Raw genomic sequence first — 16,436 nt, forward strand, 5'->3', positions numbered from 1 at the left:
CCCCACTACTGTAGACATTTCTGCATACTAGTTGGACAACTTTGTTACTAGTGAGTCAAAAATACACTAGCAGACATCTGCATTCTACCAGTACTACAAGTGAAATGTTAGATGTCAATCAGTCAAATTTTTGTCACTAGTAGCCGGCAGTTGTCAACAAGTGAACTGTTTTGCCTAGTTGTAGTAATCATGTTTTTCTACTATGAGTTCCACTTTTGGCTTGCGAGTTAACAAGTTAACCTTACTAGTACTACACCAGTAACACTACTACACTGTAAAAAACACAACTTGTTATTTTTGGGCTTAACAAAGTAATTTACAATTGGAAAATAAATAGCAAATCAAGCAAATCGTAGCAAATCAAGCAATTTGTTTGTACTTGAATTTGGGGTTAAACAACCGTTCTGTAAACTTTTATTTCTTTGTTGTGGAATGCAGGAAAGCATATTTTTACAACAGCAAAACTTAGAACATTTACCGGCGGTTGAATTGCCCCTCTTAAAATGTTATCAAAACTTGTTGTCTTGAAATTTGGAGTTCACCACATATTCTTTTTACAGCGTATGTCCAATTCGTTGGCAGGTGTCACAAAAACCTGTAGCCTTTAGGTTGTCCTACTAGTAGGCCAGAAGTGGTACTAGTTGTGGGGGAAAAAATTGCTTGTTCTACTACAGCACCGAATTGCCTTACTGGTGAGGACAAAGAGTGTATTAGTAGAAAAATATCAAGGACATGGAACAAATCCTCCGATGGTTTTCCATAGTCTTGCCGCCTAGTAAGGCAGGAAGCTGGCATCATATGATAATAGACTCACCGCAGGCTACAACATTCGGTACAGCTGTGCAATCGAATGACATTGACTAGTATTGCATTGTAAAATTCAAAACAGCTCTCAATGTGACGGTGCAGTTGTGCACCATGAGAATTTGAAAAATATACGCTACCGTTCAAAAATATGGGGGGTCGCTTGGAATTTTTTTTTTTTTTTTTTAAACACCAATATTAACCCATTCACTGCCGTTGACGGATTTACTTGTCTTTTCAGAGTCCAGCCATTCAATCCCAGGGATTTATTTATATTTTCTTCAATTATTTTTCGACGTTAAGGTAAAAGAGTCTGAAAATGTCTGGCAGTGAATGAGTTTACAATGTCTAGATTTGTATTTTTCAACCTTTATTAAGCAAATAGCTAATTTTACTTCTGACGGAAAACCATTAAACACAAGTGTTACAAAAAAAATATATACAGTATACTGAAATATGCAGTTTATGTAATTGTACTTTCAGACGTCAAGAGGATGAGCATTTAATTGTCTGCCTGTCGTTGGCATAGAGAGATGAACAAAGACACATTGTATGAAATTAAAAACAAATTCTGACCAATTAAGTGACATTGGATAACTGGGACTCACTGTCCCAGACTGTATTTCTGTTCTCATTTAATGTGACCTTCCTTCATTGAAAATGACAATTCCAAGTGACTCCCAACGTTTGAACGATGCAATTTAATAAAAATAGATAAAAGTGAGAATACAACATCAGAGAGAGCGAAAGGAACAAGGTCAACTTTAGCCTAAAACTAAAGATGATACAAAGTTATGAATAATGAATTAACATTGGATGTGATTGGATTGCGCAGGTGTGGCACTAACACGAACAGTAATCAGTCCACTCCTCTGCTGAGTAGGGAGTGTTTTTTTTTTTTAATATATATATATCACGCATTCACTAGTATGCCAAGCGAAATGCATGCAGATGAGTGCACCTCCAGTCAGGAGCGGAGATGCACGCCTACTGAAAGTGAGAAAGAGAGAGCGAGAGCTGTGCTTTGTGCGCTTGATCTCTAACCGCTGATTCTCCCTCTTCCCTTTTTTACCTGCCCTCGACTCCTGTGCCACCGCCACCGTCTCCCGTCTTTCTCGACGTGTCTTCTTCATCCTCCATCCCTCCTCTCCTCTCCTCCTCCCCTTGTCTCTTTCTACTCTCTCTACGCAGGACTCCAAACGTTTCCTCCAATGGCAACCCTGGCTATGAGAGCCTCCCCTTGACTGACAGGCAGTCCCCACCCCCCTCTGTGAGTTCCTCTGTTCTTGTGTGTGCCATTTGATCATCATGCTCGTCACTCTAGTGCGCGACTGGGGGAACTTTGTTCGACCGGGAGTCGTTTCACTTTTTTTTTTTTTTTTTTTTTCCCCCAAAACTGCACTTAATTGAACTCTGTTCAGGGTTTGAGCCTCGCCGCGAATATTCACGAGTACTTGCTGCACAGTACTTGGCGGCAAAGCACTACATTTGGCTAAATTAAGCTTCTCAGTTCACCTCAACATAGTTTCTTGGCACCAAGATACCACAAGATGATGGCAAAGCAATACATTTATTTCTTTGGCCTGAGCACATTTTGGGGGCGGGGGGTTAAATAACAGAGGATGGTTTAAAGCAGCACTGGGTAAGAATTCGACCTTAATAAAAAAATGTTCACAACTCTTTTGATGACATATTGACTTACAAGTTGTTGAATGGGACTTTTGTCATGCCCTGGGGGGCGTCTGTATCGTTTTTACTGACACTAAGCAACTTTGAGGAGGATGGGAGCAAGCCTAGCACACAATAAAAATACAAATGTCCTGAATTGCTTTACGGCATACTCACTTCCTCCTTTCGCTATAAGGACGGAAGTCGATTCGAAGGTCTACGCGCTATTACTGGTGTCATGGCAGAAGCCCCAAAACAAACAAAAAAAACAAAAGTATTGTTTGAACAAAATGAGATTTCATGACCTCATCGCTATTCATCTTTCACACAGCCACTGGAAATAGAAATGTAATTCAGTCCAACTTGCAGGCCAGCGAGAGGTGGCACGCATGGGAAATGTGGTTGACTTGTCAAAACACTACCGCTTTTGTCCACATGGCGCCGCCGTAATCAACAAAAACTGACGTGTGACACAGTGTTGCTTTAAAAAATGTGAATGTGAAAAAAACGGGGGGGAAATAAAACTAAACAATTTTTAACTCTCCCAATTCCTGAAAAAATGGGAATGAACTACCAATAAGTGTTTTCCCACATTTTAGTTTTGCCAACGGGTCATCGGTTCCCCACCCCTGCATAAATAGAATGGTGTGCATTCGGGGTCTTGCTTTAGCTCATTTCCAAGTACAAAGGTTCAAAAATGTTTGTGAAATGGAATAATCTGTGTTTTTGGGCAAAAGGCTGCCAGCCGTTATGACATAATTATACAATTACAGATTCCATTTCCGTGTTTGAATGACATCTGTGCTCTTTTTCCGCAGTACTCTCCCAGCATGCTGACTGGTTACGGGGGAAGTCAATCACACCCTAACCCCGCCCATTCGAGGAACCTGTATTCACGTTGATAACTATTTTTCTTTTCTTAGCAATTATATAGAAGAAGAAAACAAATGTTTAGTTTTCATATGAATGGACACTTTAAAAGGAAGGGAATCTAATCTTAAAGAAACAAAACGAAGGCTTAATGTTGCGTATAACGTCGGTACCACTGAATTTTATTGTTCTGACAATTCTGATGATTAGAAGCACTTATTTAACAAAACAAAAAAAAAACCAACAACAAAAAAAAAAAGCAGGAGTAAAAAAGGACTGTGGACACACCGGTAGGATATGTGAAACCAAACCCTCCCCATGTTTGTCCAAACTTTGTAAACTGTGAACAGTGGTGAGGCAAGTGGAGAATGGTATTGATGTGACTACATTATGTAGTTTTATATTCTTCAATGTATCACCCGTTTATTTGAAAGTTGTTTTATATGCATATTATATATATATATATATAAATATGAAATTGTTGTAGAAAAAGCACTGGCACGTAGCAACAAAGCACATTTTTTTTTCTGTCAATGGTTATGCAGTTTCCCCTCACTTGGTATATATTTTTTATTATTACTTTTTATAGGTGGTAATTCTGTATTTTCTGTGTATTACCTGATGGTATTGAGTATATCTCACTGTCTATATCTGAATAATAATCATTTCTCTTTTAAAAGAAAATAATAACGAGAGCCTTGTTTGAACGAAGAACCCTTAAAAAGAACTACAGCAACGGCAGGTACATAGCAATAAAACTAATGTACAGTGGATATAGAAAGTCTACACACCCCTGTTTAAACGTTTTTGCGATGGAGAAAAAAAATTAGACCACGATAAATCATTTCAAAAATGTTTTCCCACCCTTAAAGCGGAAGTCAACCCAAACATATTTTTTTCAAGAATATGTTCTATGAAGGCCCACTAGTTGAAACAAGGCAATAATATTCATATGAAATATGAGTTAAGCAGCAAAATCCACCCGTTTTTAGCCACCTCAAGGGGCGGCCATTTTGTTACTTCTGTCATTTCATTTTGTGTTCAATTGAGTTGTACCGGTTGTCGGTCACAATTGTGGAAAGAATGTTTTGAAAGGATTTATTTTGCGCTCATTTTTGGGGAGATCACAAAAACCTGCCAATGCAACGGGGGTGTGTAGACTTTTTATATCCACTGGACAGCACAGCATTGGGTCTCTGCGATGTTTTTTTGTGTATATTACGGTAAGTTGGAAATTTTATTGAATCCTCCTTCCCACCCGACCGTGTTAACCCCCTCCAATTGAGTTTGTACTCTCAATGCTCCTTTTGAATGGCATCCTTTTACACTCAAGAGTCTAATATGAATAATAATAATAAAAAATATAACAAGAACCTGACGCTCAACGTGTCTGACAGTCATTGAACTCACGTTTAACCCTCTGTAATGGGCAATGGGGTCCAACTCCCTTCCTGTTTTTGAACCAAATTAGTTGTGGTAATGCTAATGGAGTGAAAGTAGGCATGTATTAATATACAGATATTTATGATCTCAAAGCAAAATAGTGATAGGCATTTGAGGCAGTGTACTGCAGTACGTTAGTGTCCCTTACTCTGAAGACAAACTAGCAGAGTATAGTGGAATAGTGATAGTTGAACAAAAACACTTGTAGACAGATAATATAGCAATATTTAGACACATGTTCTTTATCCTCTGTAAAGAACGACTGATATGACTTCTATTCATTACAATGGGGAAAGATAATTGGTCAACAAATTTGGACTAAAATGTTTAGTCAGAAATGGAAATAAACTTAGAAATATTTTTTGTCACATCAGGTTTTCGTAATAATATTATGTAATATAGTAACATTTACAAATGTTTCTTAATGGTTAGGTTCAGCAACAGGTGGATTTTTTGTCTGAAAGGTCATAGCAGTAAATTGCAATGCATTGTAAAATCCGTATTGCGCACGCTTTTATAGGTCAAATTTAAAAACAAAAAATGAAAATATCTCAAAAACCTAATGTGTCAAGAAAAAAAAGTACAACTTTTTTTGTTTGTTTTTAGCACGATACATAAAGCCATCGCTGATTAAATTTTGTGTGTAATTTGAGTTAGCCCCACTGTATTAGCAACACAGTTTATAAAAAAAAGATGCTACTGAGGTCGTTTTACAACATGTACATTGTGCAATCAAACTAAAAAAAATTGAAGCCCATCCCCCCCGCACCCCAAAAAAAGAATGTACAGTATATTTTATACTAATAAAAACTGGTGTCAGTTTGCACTGATTGACTTAACGCTGTCTGAACGTGTTACTGAAAAGGAAGTAAAATCGAAGCAGGCCTGAAGGTTAAAACAACAACCAAAGTTTATTATAAATACATTTCAACGTTAAAAACTTAGATCGTCAGTCAGTAAGTCACAAGATGGACACGCAACTCTTATTGGATATGCATAGATCAATAGGAGACACTAGGAATGGGCATTTGACTTAGTCAATCAATCCATTGCTGTTTGTTTTGTTTTCTAACGTTACTAGTTTTACTGTAATGTTACTAGTAAGTGTACGCTCTTTGTCCTCGGGAGGAGGTTACTTTTGGCAAACAAGTTGGACAACTACGGAGGCAAAACTGTTCACTAGCTGACAACTGTGCTACGGATACTACTTGTGGAATAAAAAGCGCACGAGTTAACGTAGTGTTTCACTAGTCGTACTAGTGGCGTGCAGATGTCCACTTGAGCACAGTTTTGCCTCACTAGAAACAAAGACAAAACCGTCTCAGTGTTTTGTAATCTGCGTTCCTGGTTCCAATCATGTGCTATCGCTGTTATTGTTATTAACATGATGACATCATGCCGGCACTTTGTTACCGCTAAACCGTTAAAGCGCTCAGGCCAATACATCCAAAATGGCTTCCCACGTTAGCTTAGCTGCAGAGAAAAAAAGTTACAATCATTGGATCGTCACATCACAAGTGCACAAGTTGATTGGGAAGCCCTTGGAGCATTCAAATCCTTGATATCCAGCTGCAGGTCAATGTACTAGGAGTCCACTTTTTGGCACACTAGTAGGATAACTACATTATACTAATGAGGGGAAAACTGTGCACTAGTTGACAAGTTGTAATAATAGTCACAATAAAACACTTTACTAGTAAAGATCTAGTGCTTCACAAGTAGTATTAGCATCACACGTCAACTAGTGAACAGCTTTGCCTCACTAGTAACATGTAGATGTTCTACAAATAGGCCAAAGTTGTCCTACTCGTGAGAACAAACTAGGACATGGGCCTTAAGATAGATAAATTGTCTTCACTAGTAGGACAATGTTGGCATACTAGTAGGACAACTATGCGTTACTAGTGAGGCAAAACTGTGCACTAGTTGCCATGTGTGCACTACTAGTACTACCGGTCATAGTGAAGCATTAGATGTTAACAAGTGGAATTTGACAATATCTATATTAGTACTAGTAGCACACAGTTGTCAACTAGCGCAATTTTGCCTCACTGGTAACGTAGTTGTCCTACTAGAATGCCAAACAGCATATTAGTACGTCTTAGGCGGAATATCAAGCGTATCAAATATTGCTAAGGAGGCTACAAGTGCTTGACACGTGCCCACTAGTAGCGCTTAGTAGGGTTACTAATGCAGCGCAGTAGTTTACTAGAAGGGTTTAACAGCATACTAGTAGGAGAAAAGTGGCACTACGAGTTACTTCTTAATGAGGCAAAACTGTGGACTAGTTGACAACTGTGAGCTGCTAGTACTACAAGTGACATAAAATTCACTGGTACTACCAGTAGCATGCAGATGTCACCGAGTGCAGATTTCCCGAACATTTAGTTGTCCTACTAGTGTGCAGGAATGTCATACAGAAGTTAAAAAAAAAACATTACTAGTAAGACAGTCATTCTACGAGTGCGCTGATTTGTCTGACTGATGAGGACAAAGAGTGCACTAGTAAATGAACCTTAAACTGGATACCAAGCATATGGAATAAATGTTCAAAGGCTATCCAAACGAGCTTCTCTTTGGCGCGTGTGGTCGGTAAATGTTTGTTCCCTGAAGACTTTCCTGCCATGAAGTTGTGTTTAAAAGAAAAAAAAAAAAAAAAAAGTCCTTTGTTTTGCTCTCACGCTGTACTGTTCGCCCCCTCACCGGCGGGGTCGGGGTTCAACCAGGAGCCGTCCTCCTCCACCTCCCGCGGCACCACCAGGAGCATCTCCGCCACGTCTTGGGAGAGCTGCTCGCTGAGAAACGTTCTGAGAGAGCGCACGGACTACATGTTAGTGGATGTTACATTTTTTTGGCCAGGCAGAGTTGTAGCCTCTAAATGTTGCCGTATCAATCTAATCTGCCCAGAACCTTCAGAATCAGTAGTGCTGGTTGAAGTCATTCCAATCATATTAGGAATGGGAATATTTCTTGAAGCAATTACATTTAAGGTTACAAAGGGGTGGAACATATTCCAGTAAATTTTAAGGATTTTTTTTTCTGTAAATTTTCACCTGGAATTTTGGAAGTATTACACATCAAAAACATTTTTTAAAATAAATTAACCGGGTTGTAACTTAAATTTTTTAAGTGAGGCACTTTTAAATCAAAGTACCACTGAATTTGAGTGTAAATCTGGTTGTTTTAGTCCGGATTATGCACGTTTTCCCAATGATGTTTAAATTCCTCATTAAGAGAAAACCTTCAATTTTGAAAATTCCCCGAATTCCTGTTAGTTCCAATTTTGAAAGTTCTCAGAATTGTCAACTCCAATGAGATTTTAAATTCCGAAGCCAGCAAACTGGCCCTCGATGATGTCAGCAATTTCCCATCTACATTTAAAAATAAATCGTTGGTGAGTATGATGTCTTTTATCCAAACACTTTGTTTTAATGACGGTATCAGATAAATAATGTGAAGTGGATGAATTCCATCAAATTTCTTATCTCCTACCGTAGCTCCGCTTCCCCTCCGATGCACACGGGACTCTTCAGCTTGGAGTCCAGGTTGTAGTACTGCCCGTTGACTTGGCGGACGGCGAGCCAGTGGCGCCGCCTGAGCAGCGGCAGGGACAGGATGCCGAGCGAGACGCACGAAGGTACATTCAAGATAAAACCCTGAACTTTGGAGATGCACAGGCTCTGGACCGTCCTGTAGGGAATCAGAAAAATTATTCCCCTTCCCTTTCTCATTATCTTGCAATCAAAAGCCATTCCAAAATGTTGAATTAACTGCTTCGTAGAACAAAAACACTATTCAGATATTAGAGGTGCACGAAAGAAAAAAAATGTTAGCATCACAGTCAGTGTTTAGCTTGATATGTTTGTTTACACAAAAAGCTATTTTTCCTCCAGACTTTGGGCAAAGCGGCTGAATTTCTTAAAACATACCGATGTTCTGCTGCCGATTAACAACAAATGGAAAAAGGTCGAATCGGCAATTTATCGTTGCTGTCGGGCGGAAGACTTCTCCATCTAAATTTGGTCAGTTTCACATTTCGGAATCATAATGGTTTTGGATATACAAGGATTCCGTCGGTCAGTGACATGAGCGGATAATTTTAACTTTTCCTCATTTTTATTCTTCTTAGTCACCTGCGTTTGTCCCACCACACGGCTGCCAGCTCCCTGCTCTGTAGCGCCGCCATGATGACGTTGACGTCATAGTTGCCCGTGCCGAACACTGAGCGATGTGGGTTGACCACACACTGTGGAGCCAGTCTACAGAGTGAGAGAGAGGGGGGAAAAAAACAGCAACACTTAACGCATTGAGCGAGTCCTGATTCAGTCATTGGGAATGTGAATTTTCATCCACGAAGATTCCCTCCAGGATGCGGCCACAGTCGCAAACAGCTGATTCATTGCGACGCGAAGCATTTATCTGAAGCAACCGCACACATTCTATGGCCAGGATGGTAAACAAGGCAGATGCACAATAACAGGTCTAAGGGTCACTTTGTGCTGATGTCTATAACGTGACTACTGTCCCCCCCGCCCCCCCCCCCCAAATAGAAGCTTATTAGTCAACACATGACTTTTGTGCTGTTTCCGCATGAGTCTCCGCAGTGCGTCATTGAGGAAAACATTTGAACACTTTGAGATTTATACAGGTTAAATCAACTTTCTCACAACTGTTTGTTAAAAATGTTGAGTGTTATGAATGTAAATATTTTGGTCCACTGCTTGTTGACTACATTCCAAAATTAGTCCAACTTAAAAAGCATTAAAACAAACATTTTAAAAAAGGAATGACACTGCATGATTAAAGTTGAAATCCTACAAGAATAAAGTTGTATGTTTTCGCGAAAAAAAGGTTGTATGAAGAAATCTAAATGTTGGATGAATGTAATCAAAAAAATATACATTACTTCCTCCACAAAATTATCCCACTTTGTATCTAAACATTCCCCCTCAAAACGTATTAAGAGCATTTCAATGGGGACATTTGATTTGATATGTAGAGTAGGCATGGACGGAGTTACAAGGTTGTGCTTGGAACGATTCAAACAATTAAATCAAGTTACCACTGTGTAACCTAATTGGCCGAGGTACCAAACGCAAATGAAACTTTGGGGCGCGGTGGCATCTCGCACCTGGAGGAAGATTTCTAAGGAACGCCCCTGTTCCACACACGATGCACTGTTCATTTGCAGCTTTGTTTGCCCCACCGAAGCAGACACAATCATGTTTTTTGATCACTGGATTGCACACGCGCCCAAATCATGAAACAAAAATAAGGATATCATTTCACGCACCGTTTGCAGATCTCGTCGGCAGTCTCCTTGGTAAACACCCGCTCCTGCAGCACGTTGTTGAGCGCGTGGATGGCGCACAGCTCTAGGCGCTGCTTCTCGTGGAACACGTCCCCTTCACTCATAATAGTCGCAGAATTAACAACAGTGAACTTTCACAGGAACCCAGCCAAACTAAAGTCAACCTCGTTGGCGTCAGCAACACCAGCAGCGCCGAGCTAACTAGCGAGGTAGCTAACTAACATGGCTACTTCGCCGCCCGCCGAGCTAACAACTGTAAAAAAAATTATAATGAAAAAAAAACTGCCTGCAAGTGTTTGGCTTGTTTTTCCTCCAACGAGGGTGTCGACAGTTTTGTTGAGAGCGAATGAAATAAGTTGTTGACGAAGCGATTCACAGCCAAAAACAGGAAGGCGGTGTTACGCGCTTGACAGTTCCATCGAGAACCCGGAAGTGCACTGCTCGCGCGTTGTTGTTGTTGTTGTTGTAGTTGTTGTTGTTGTTGTTGTTGTTGTTGCTGCTGCGAGTGTTTTATAGCATTCAAAACAATGCATTTAATTTTAGTAGCCTATATATGTACTTTTCTGACGACCTTTTACTTTTACTAACCTGCACTTTATAACAGATGAACTTTCTAGTCGTAACTTTATAAAAAAAAAGGTTACTTTTGTTTTCCATTGCGCCAACGTTTCAAAACCGTATTGTATAAATTATTTTTTTATTCTTATTCCATATTCTTTCTTTCAAGTACATTTCAGTCTGTACTTGTTTACCTGCATTTGAATATAGCAGTTGAATTGGTACGTTTACAAATGATACTTTTACCTGAGTCTTTATTTGTATTTATTTTTATTTTTATTTTTTACAGAATTTTATGTATGATTCAACCGTTTCATGATATTCAAAACCACACTTTCCATGGTTCTGTCGTAAGTTGCTGTCCTAAAAAAGACAGAAATAAATTAATTTTTACTTATTTCCGAGTTACGCCATCATCAAATTTTTGCTGCTGTGTAAGAGCGCCCTCTGGTGCATATTCTTGGTTATATTATTTTTCTTGTTCAAGTTGAATAACGGTTTGCAACCAGACATTAACAAGCATTACTGACATCTATTGGACTGGAATGTGAATCAGTCAAAATGTAGGACATTAAATAAATGTTTAAAATGGGAGGACTTAAGATCCCGAGTGCCAAAGCGAATTTCATCACAGTCATTAAGAGGAATGATTTTGCTGACCAAAGATGAGGGTTTGTCTCGACTTACATATGCTGCCTTGTCTCTCGATATAAACAAAGATTTTGAAGGATATATACAAAATGTTTTTTAATTTTGACTGGAAGAACAAAACCCATCATATCAAAAAGTCAGTTATAATGAACCCCTGTGATAGGGGTGGCCTTAACTTTTTGGACTTTCCTACCCTGAACAATACAGGTCTAACTTCTGCGCATGCGCAACTCATATCGTGCAGTGGTCACAGATCGTGTATTGAGTCTAACCATCACTACCTCCGAGCGGATGGTTGGGCTCCTGTTGATGACGTTGACACAGATACATCGCAATTGGTTGAATTCAAACAACGCACCCAGCTGCCTCGATACCATTGGGCTGTGGTGCCAGGTTAACCGAGCAACGTATTTTTGTTCCTGTGTCAACGAAAAAAGAAGAAAAGAGCAGCAGTTAGTGAGAACCCAAGAAGTTATTACCAAATATTTATTTTTTCGTTTCACATAAGCGGAAAGCCACCAGCGCGTCATCTAAAATCCGCTGCCTTGAAAGAGCTCATCCTGAAAATGGTAAAACGGACGTCAGCGGTCGATTGTACGGCTAGCTTCAGTTAGCCATTAGCTTGTTTCGGTGTTTAGCTGTCGCCAGGCGTCGAGCTTCCTTACTCCGATTCAGTCATGTTAACACGAATAGTGATGTCATTTAAATATTCTGACGAGATTTTTTTTTTATCTTGGTGCGTGTATCGGTGAGAAGAAATATCTTACATCAAGTATTACACGCGAGTTATTTATTTATTTTGCGCTAGCGTAGCTAATGTGACGTCAATTCAAAACCCAATCTGATTTTACTAGGCTCATTCAAACGTTTTCCTTGTTTTACTTCAGTCTATAAACAACGACAGCAGCTCGGTATTTAACCATTTGGTTTCAGAGAAAGTTTTAAATAGATTGTAATTGACAATATTGTCCGTATTTTCTTTAAATATGCACTGACAAAATGTGTACAAACTGTTTAAGCTTTTAAACGCTACATAGTGATGAATTATTGAGTGAGTTCAGTTGATTAATTCTTAGTGCGTGATCGTAATGAAGCAGGATTACAGTACTGTACAGTGAACTCCCGTTTATCGCGGGAATACATTCCACACTCATTCACAATAGGTGAAAATCCGCGACTACAGAGATCATAACATTTTGAAAAAGATAGTTTTAACCCTCCCAAACACCGTAAACACATTTAAATGGTAAAAATCTGGAAACAAACACACAGAAATGATCGGCATAAAATGTATGGAAAATACTGTATGTCTGTATACATGCGTGCCTTTAAAAGGCAGGGCCTGGTTTCGACGCCGTGTCATTGGCGAGAGTGAGTGAGCGCTGTGGTTGGCCACGGTGTTCCCATTCACACATGCGAGGGCATTAAAGTGTGTAATTATGCTTTAAAAAAAACTCCAAAACCGTTGCTTAAAAATACACGATATAGCGGGGCAATACTGTACTCTTAAGTCTTGTGCCAGTCTGATTAACTTCTCTGTCTTCTAACAGAACTCCAATGTGGAGAATTTGCCCCCTCATGTTCTTCGCTTGGTCTACAAAGAAGTTTCAGCCTTAGCCGCAGATCCACCAGAGGGTATCAAGATCTACCCCAGTGATGAAGACATAACAGAACTGCACACAGCCATAGAGGGGCCTGGTAAGAGTTATTGAGAGACTGCATTTTCTTCTGCTGACATCCTATTAAGCATGTTAATGGTTAGGGTCCCACCTTTTTTGATTGAAATATTACTTAGCTGTGGGGAAAAAAAACAATAGCACCATATTAAACTGCAAGCAAACGGAACTTAGTAGACATCACGCTGAACAAACATTTGTGACCGAACCAATTAGATGTGTCCTTATACGGCATAATGGTGAGGTAGCGAAGTACTAAATGAGTGAAGCTTACCATCTTTTGTTTGTCATCACACATTCTCGAGCAGCACATTTTCTTTGATATGTAAAGGATGGAAATATTCAAACTGTCACCCTTAAAGTTAATCAGCATATTTTTGCTTTGTGTTTAGTTTAGGGGCACTCTTTCACGCTGTACTCTTCCTGTTCAGGAGCACAGGTGCCCCTAACCTGAAATTTTAGAAGTGCAAGTAGAATATTTTCAGATTTGCAACCTGTTATATATTTTTTTCTCTTTTTTATCTTAGACAATAGACATATTTGTTTTGAAATTCTAACAAAAAGTGCAAGGTGCTCTCAGGCTCAGCATCATGTCTTAGAAAGCTCAATGAAAACCTTAAACAAATAGCTCCCGAAAATTTTCTACAGTAAATAAAGTTGTCCAAAATTTCAGTAGAACTGAAATGTTAATGGTTCACTTAGATTTGTTTTGAAGTTCCAACAAAAACAAAAAGTGCAGGTAGTTCCCAGGCTCAGCAGAATCTCTTAGAAAGTTAAATGAAAATTTAAAGCAATAATTGCTTGAGGCTTACCCAATTTTAAGAGGGTCTTTTAAAGAGATTTCTTCAAAAGGCAGATGTTGCTGATATGTGTCAAAATGCCAAATACCGGCGTAGATAATTGGCCTGGCTGATAATGACCAGCTCCATTTACATTTACGCATATGCTTGCGAGTCCGACCCTTGAGATGCTAAACAGTTCTGAAATGGACTGACGAATTATACTGCCCCCTTGTGGCCAAGGTCTGCACACCAGAGGAGCCGGCCCCACAGTGCTGCTTATGTAAAACATATCAAAATGTGTTCAGTCAAAAATATGAGTGAGCCCATATCATCCACTTAAACTGGCTCCAAATGGCCTCAGGTTGATCTTAAAATTGTCTTCCATAAGTTGGTTCCAGAGTTTGCTGACTCCGCTTACTGAGTACGACTGGCAGCAGTCTGCTTCATGTGATGAATTGTTTACGCGTCGACAGAGGGAACCCCGTTTGCCGGCGGCCTGTTCCGAATGCGCCTTGTCCTCGGTAAGGACTTCCCTGCCGTTCCGCCCAAGGGGTATTTCCTGACCAAGATTTTCCACCCCAACGTGGGCCACAAAGGCGAGATCTGTGTCAACGTCCTCAAGAGGGACTGGAAGGCAGAACTCGGCCTCAGACACGTCTTGCTCGTAAGATTGATCGTCCCATATTTTCTTCGGCTTCTCCCCTCGCGCCCTTTCTAATCGGCCCCAAAATGTGCCCCCCCCCCCCCCCCCCCCCCCCCGTTTCGCCTGTCGCAGACAATCAAGTGTCTCCTCATCCACCCCAACCCGGAGTCGGCTCTCAACGAGGAGGCGGGGCGCCTGCTCCTGGAAGACTACACGGAATACGAGGCCCGCGCCCGCCTCCTCACGGAGATCCACGCCATGGCGGGGCCCGGCGGCTCCTCGGGGTCCTCGCAGGACCCCAACGACGGGCCGCAGCCTAAAAAGCACGCGGGGGACCTCGGCAAGCGGGCGGGAGCCGGCGCGGCAGCCGTGCCCGCCGCTCTTGGGAACGGCGCCAACGGACCCAGCACGACCGCCAGCAGTAGTAGCAGTAGCGCCATTAATAACATAGCCGTGAAAAAGAAAGCAGATAAAAAGCGCGCATTGAGGCGACTTTAATGCAACATTTTCAGGTTGTTTGATTGCGGGCGTGTGCGTGGGTGTGTGTGTGTGTGTGTGTGTGCGTGCGTGTAAAAGTGTAAATACAGATATCCAACTTGTTCCTTTTTAAGTTTTTTTTTTTTTCCCTTTTCGACCACCATCCAGACTGTCCACTTTGTACTGTAGCGTTTGACTTGTCAGAATAAAATTCAGAATGAAATTAATGAGCGATAAAGGCTTTCTCCGCTTTTAAGACACACAAAAAAGACACATTGCAAGAATCTTCACAATGAGCTAATACGGAAAGCTGATTGCACCTTTATTCAATATAATCTATCGATCTCAAGGCCCACGTACTAAGATGCTCTTTGTGTTAACGATTAGACAATTCAGGGTTCCTGCTCGTCCTTAAAGAGCAAGTCAACCCAAACATATTATTTTCCAGAATATGTTCTGTGCAGGCCCACTAGTTGAGGCATTGTGATTAATATTGCGTTTGTGGAATATGAGTTAAGCTGCAAAATCCACCCGATTTTAGCCATCTCAGGGGGCGGCCATTTTGTCGCCCCTGTCGACTGAAAATGACATCGCAGTGTGCTCAGCTTCCGAAAACAGGTGAGCTGTGATTGGTCGTTACCTGAGCCATGAGCAGTTGTGATGTCATTTTCAGTTGACAGAAGTGACAAAATGGCCGCCCCCGGAGATGGCTAAAAACGGGCGGATTAACTCTTATTCCACAAATGCAATATTTATCAGTAAATAGCCTTAAAAGGCATTGGATCCATGAACAAGGCCTTAATTGGCATTCGAATGTCTTAAATCAATCTTTGAACACTCTTGAAAATGTTAACACATGATAAGCAGGGGTTTGTGACGGTAAATGGTCTCCAATTTCAAAATGGTTATCCGTGCAATCATTTCAAGATCACTCACCTTTAAACGTGTCTTTATAAACACACTGTAGTGTGTGGTTGACTTTTTGTCTACTAAGCAGAATATGCGCTCCAGCTTTCCAGCGTCACTCTTTTGGATGACACAAAAGACCTAATGAGACACTTTATCGACAAAATGGTTTCCTCACCTGCAGCCTGGCTTTCCATCTCTAACAGAGTGCACGGCCGCTTGAAATTGGACGGAAAAGATTCTTTGGAAAAACGACAGGGGTGAGACTTTTTAGGTCAGTTTGACTTTATTTGAATGAGCAACAGAAATGAACAGTGTAGCTTCCTGTTTTTTTTTTGGAGGGGGGGGGTGCTTTGTCTTTTCAGGGAGTGGAGCTGCTGCAGCATGATGGGTGAGTGGTTTGCGTGTCTGCTTCACGTTTGTGAGGCTCGAAACTCGGCTTCGGCCTTTTTGGGGCCTGTTTTGTTCTCTCTGTGTTGGTTTTGTAATCAGGCTACTTTGTAGGTTTCAATGAAGGCAGGTGTCGAACTAAAGGCCCGACCCACCACATCGTTTTTTTTTTTCTCTCTCTTTCTTGTGGTTCGCTGAAGAAAATAATGTGGCTGCTTCATGTTTCTTGCTAAATGGATTTGTTATTGTCATTTTGA

At 40.6% G+C, this 16,436-nt stretch overlaps 3 protein-coding genes across 6 annotated transcripts in view; 2 read left to right on the forward strand and 1 right to left on the reverse strand.

Annotated features, from left to right (window-relative positions):
* ttyh1 (tweety family member 1) overlaps window positions 1–4,720 on the forward strand; it is a 30,289-nt gene extending 25,569 nt beyond the window's left edge. For 2 of the 4 annotated variants that reach the window (XM_086037911.1, XM_086037914.1), the window contains exons 14-15: window positions 1,996–2,074; window positions 3,291–4,720. In XM_086037911.1, coding sequence (XP_085894037.1) covers window positions 1,996–2,074; window positions 3,291–3,374 — 163 coding nt within the window. In that variant the 3' untranslated portion in view covers window positions 3,375–4,720. The remainder of the gene's footprint in view (window positions 1–1,995; window positions 2,075–3,290) is intronic. The other 2 variants (XM_086037912.1, XM_086037913.1) reach the window with 1 other exon arrangement.
* Window positions 4,721–5,671: 951 nt separating this feature from the next.
* Window positions 5,672–10,537, reverse strand: josd2 (Josephin domain containing 2). Its single transcript, XM_086038900.1, has 4 exons — window positions 10,079–10,537; window positions 8,919–9,044; window positions 8,278–8,475; window positions 5,672–7,592 (listed from the first exon to the last, which is right to left on the reverse strand). The coding sequence occupies exons 1-4, from the start codon at window positions 10,198–10,200 to the stop codon at window positions 7,463–7,465; spliced, it is 576 nt and encodes a 191-aa protein (XP_085895026.1). The 5' UTR covers window positions 10,201–10,537; the 3' UTR covers window positions 5,672–7,462.
* Window positions 10,538–11,608: 1,071 nt separating this feature from the next.
* Window positions 11,609–15,110, forward strand: ube2s (ubiquitin-conjugating enzyme E2S). Its single transcript, XM_086038899.1, has 4 exons — window positions 11,609–11,874; window positions 12,856–13,003; window positions 14,237–14,427; window positions 14,539–15,110. Exons 1-4 carry the CDS (start codon window positions 11,872–11,874, stop codon window positions 14,902–14,904), a joined length of 708 nt encoding a protein of 235 aa, XP_085895025.1. The 5' UTR covers window positions 11,609–11,871; the 3' UTR covers window positions 14,905–15,110.
* Window positions 15,111–16,436: the final 1,326 nt, after the last annotated feature.

The sequence above is a fragment of the Filicampus tigris genome, chromosome 8, assembly GCF_054856515.1.
Source record: "Filicampus tigris isolate MCC_2025a chromosome 8, RoL_Ftig_1.0, whole genome shotgun sequence".
Classification (NCBI taxonomy): domain Eukaryota; kingdom Metazoa; phylum Chordata; class Actinopteri; order Syngnathiformes; family Syngnathidae; genus Filicampus; species Filicampus tigris.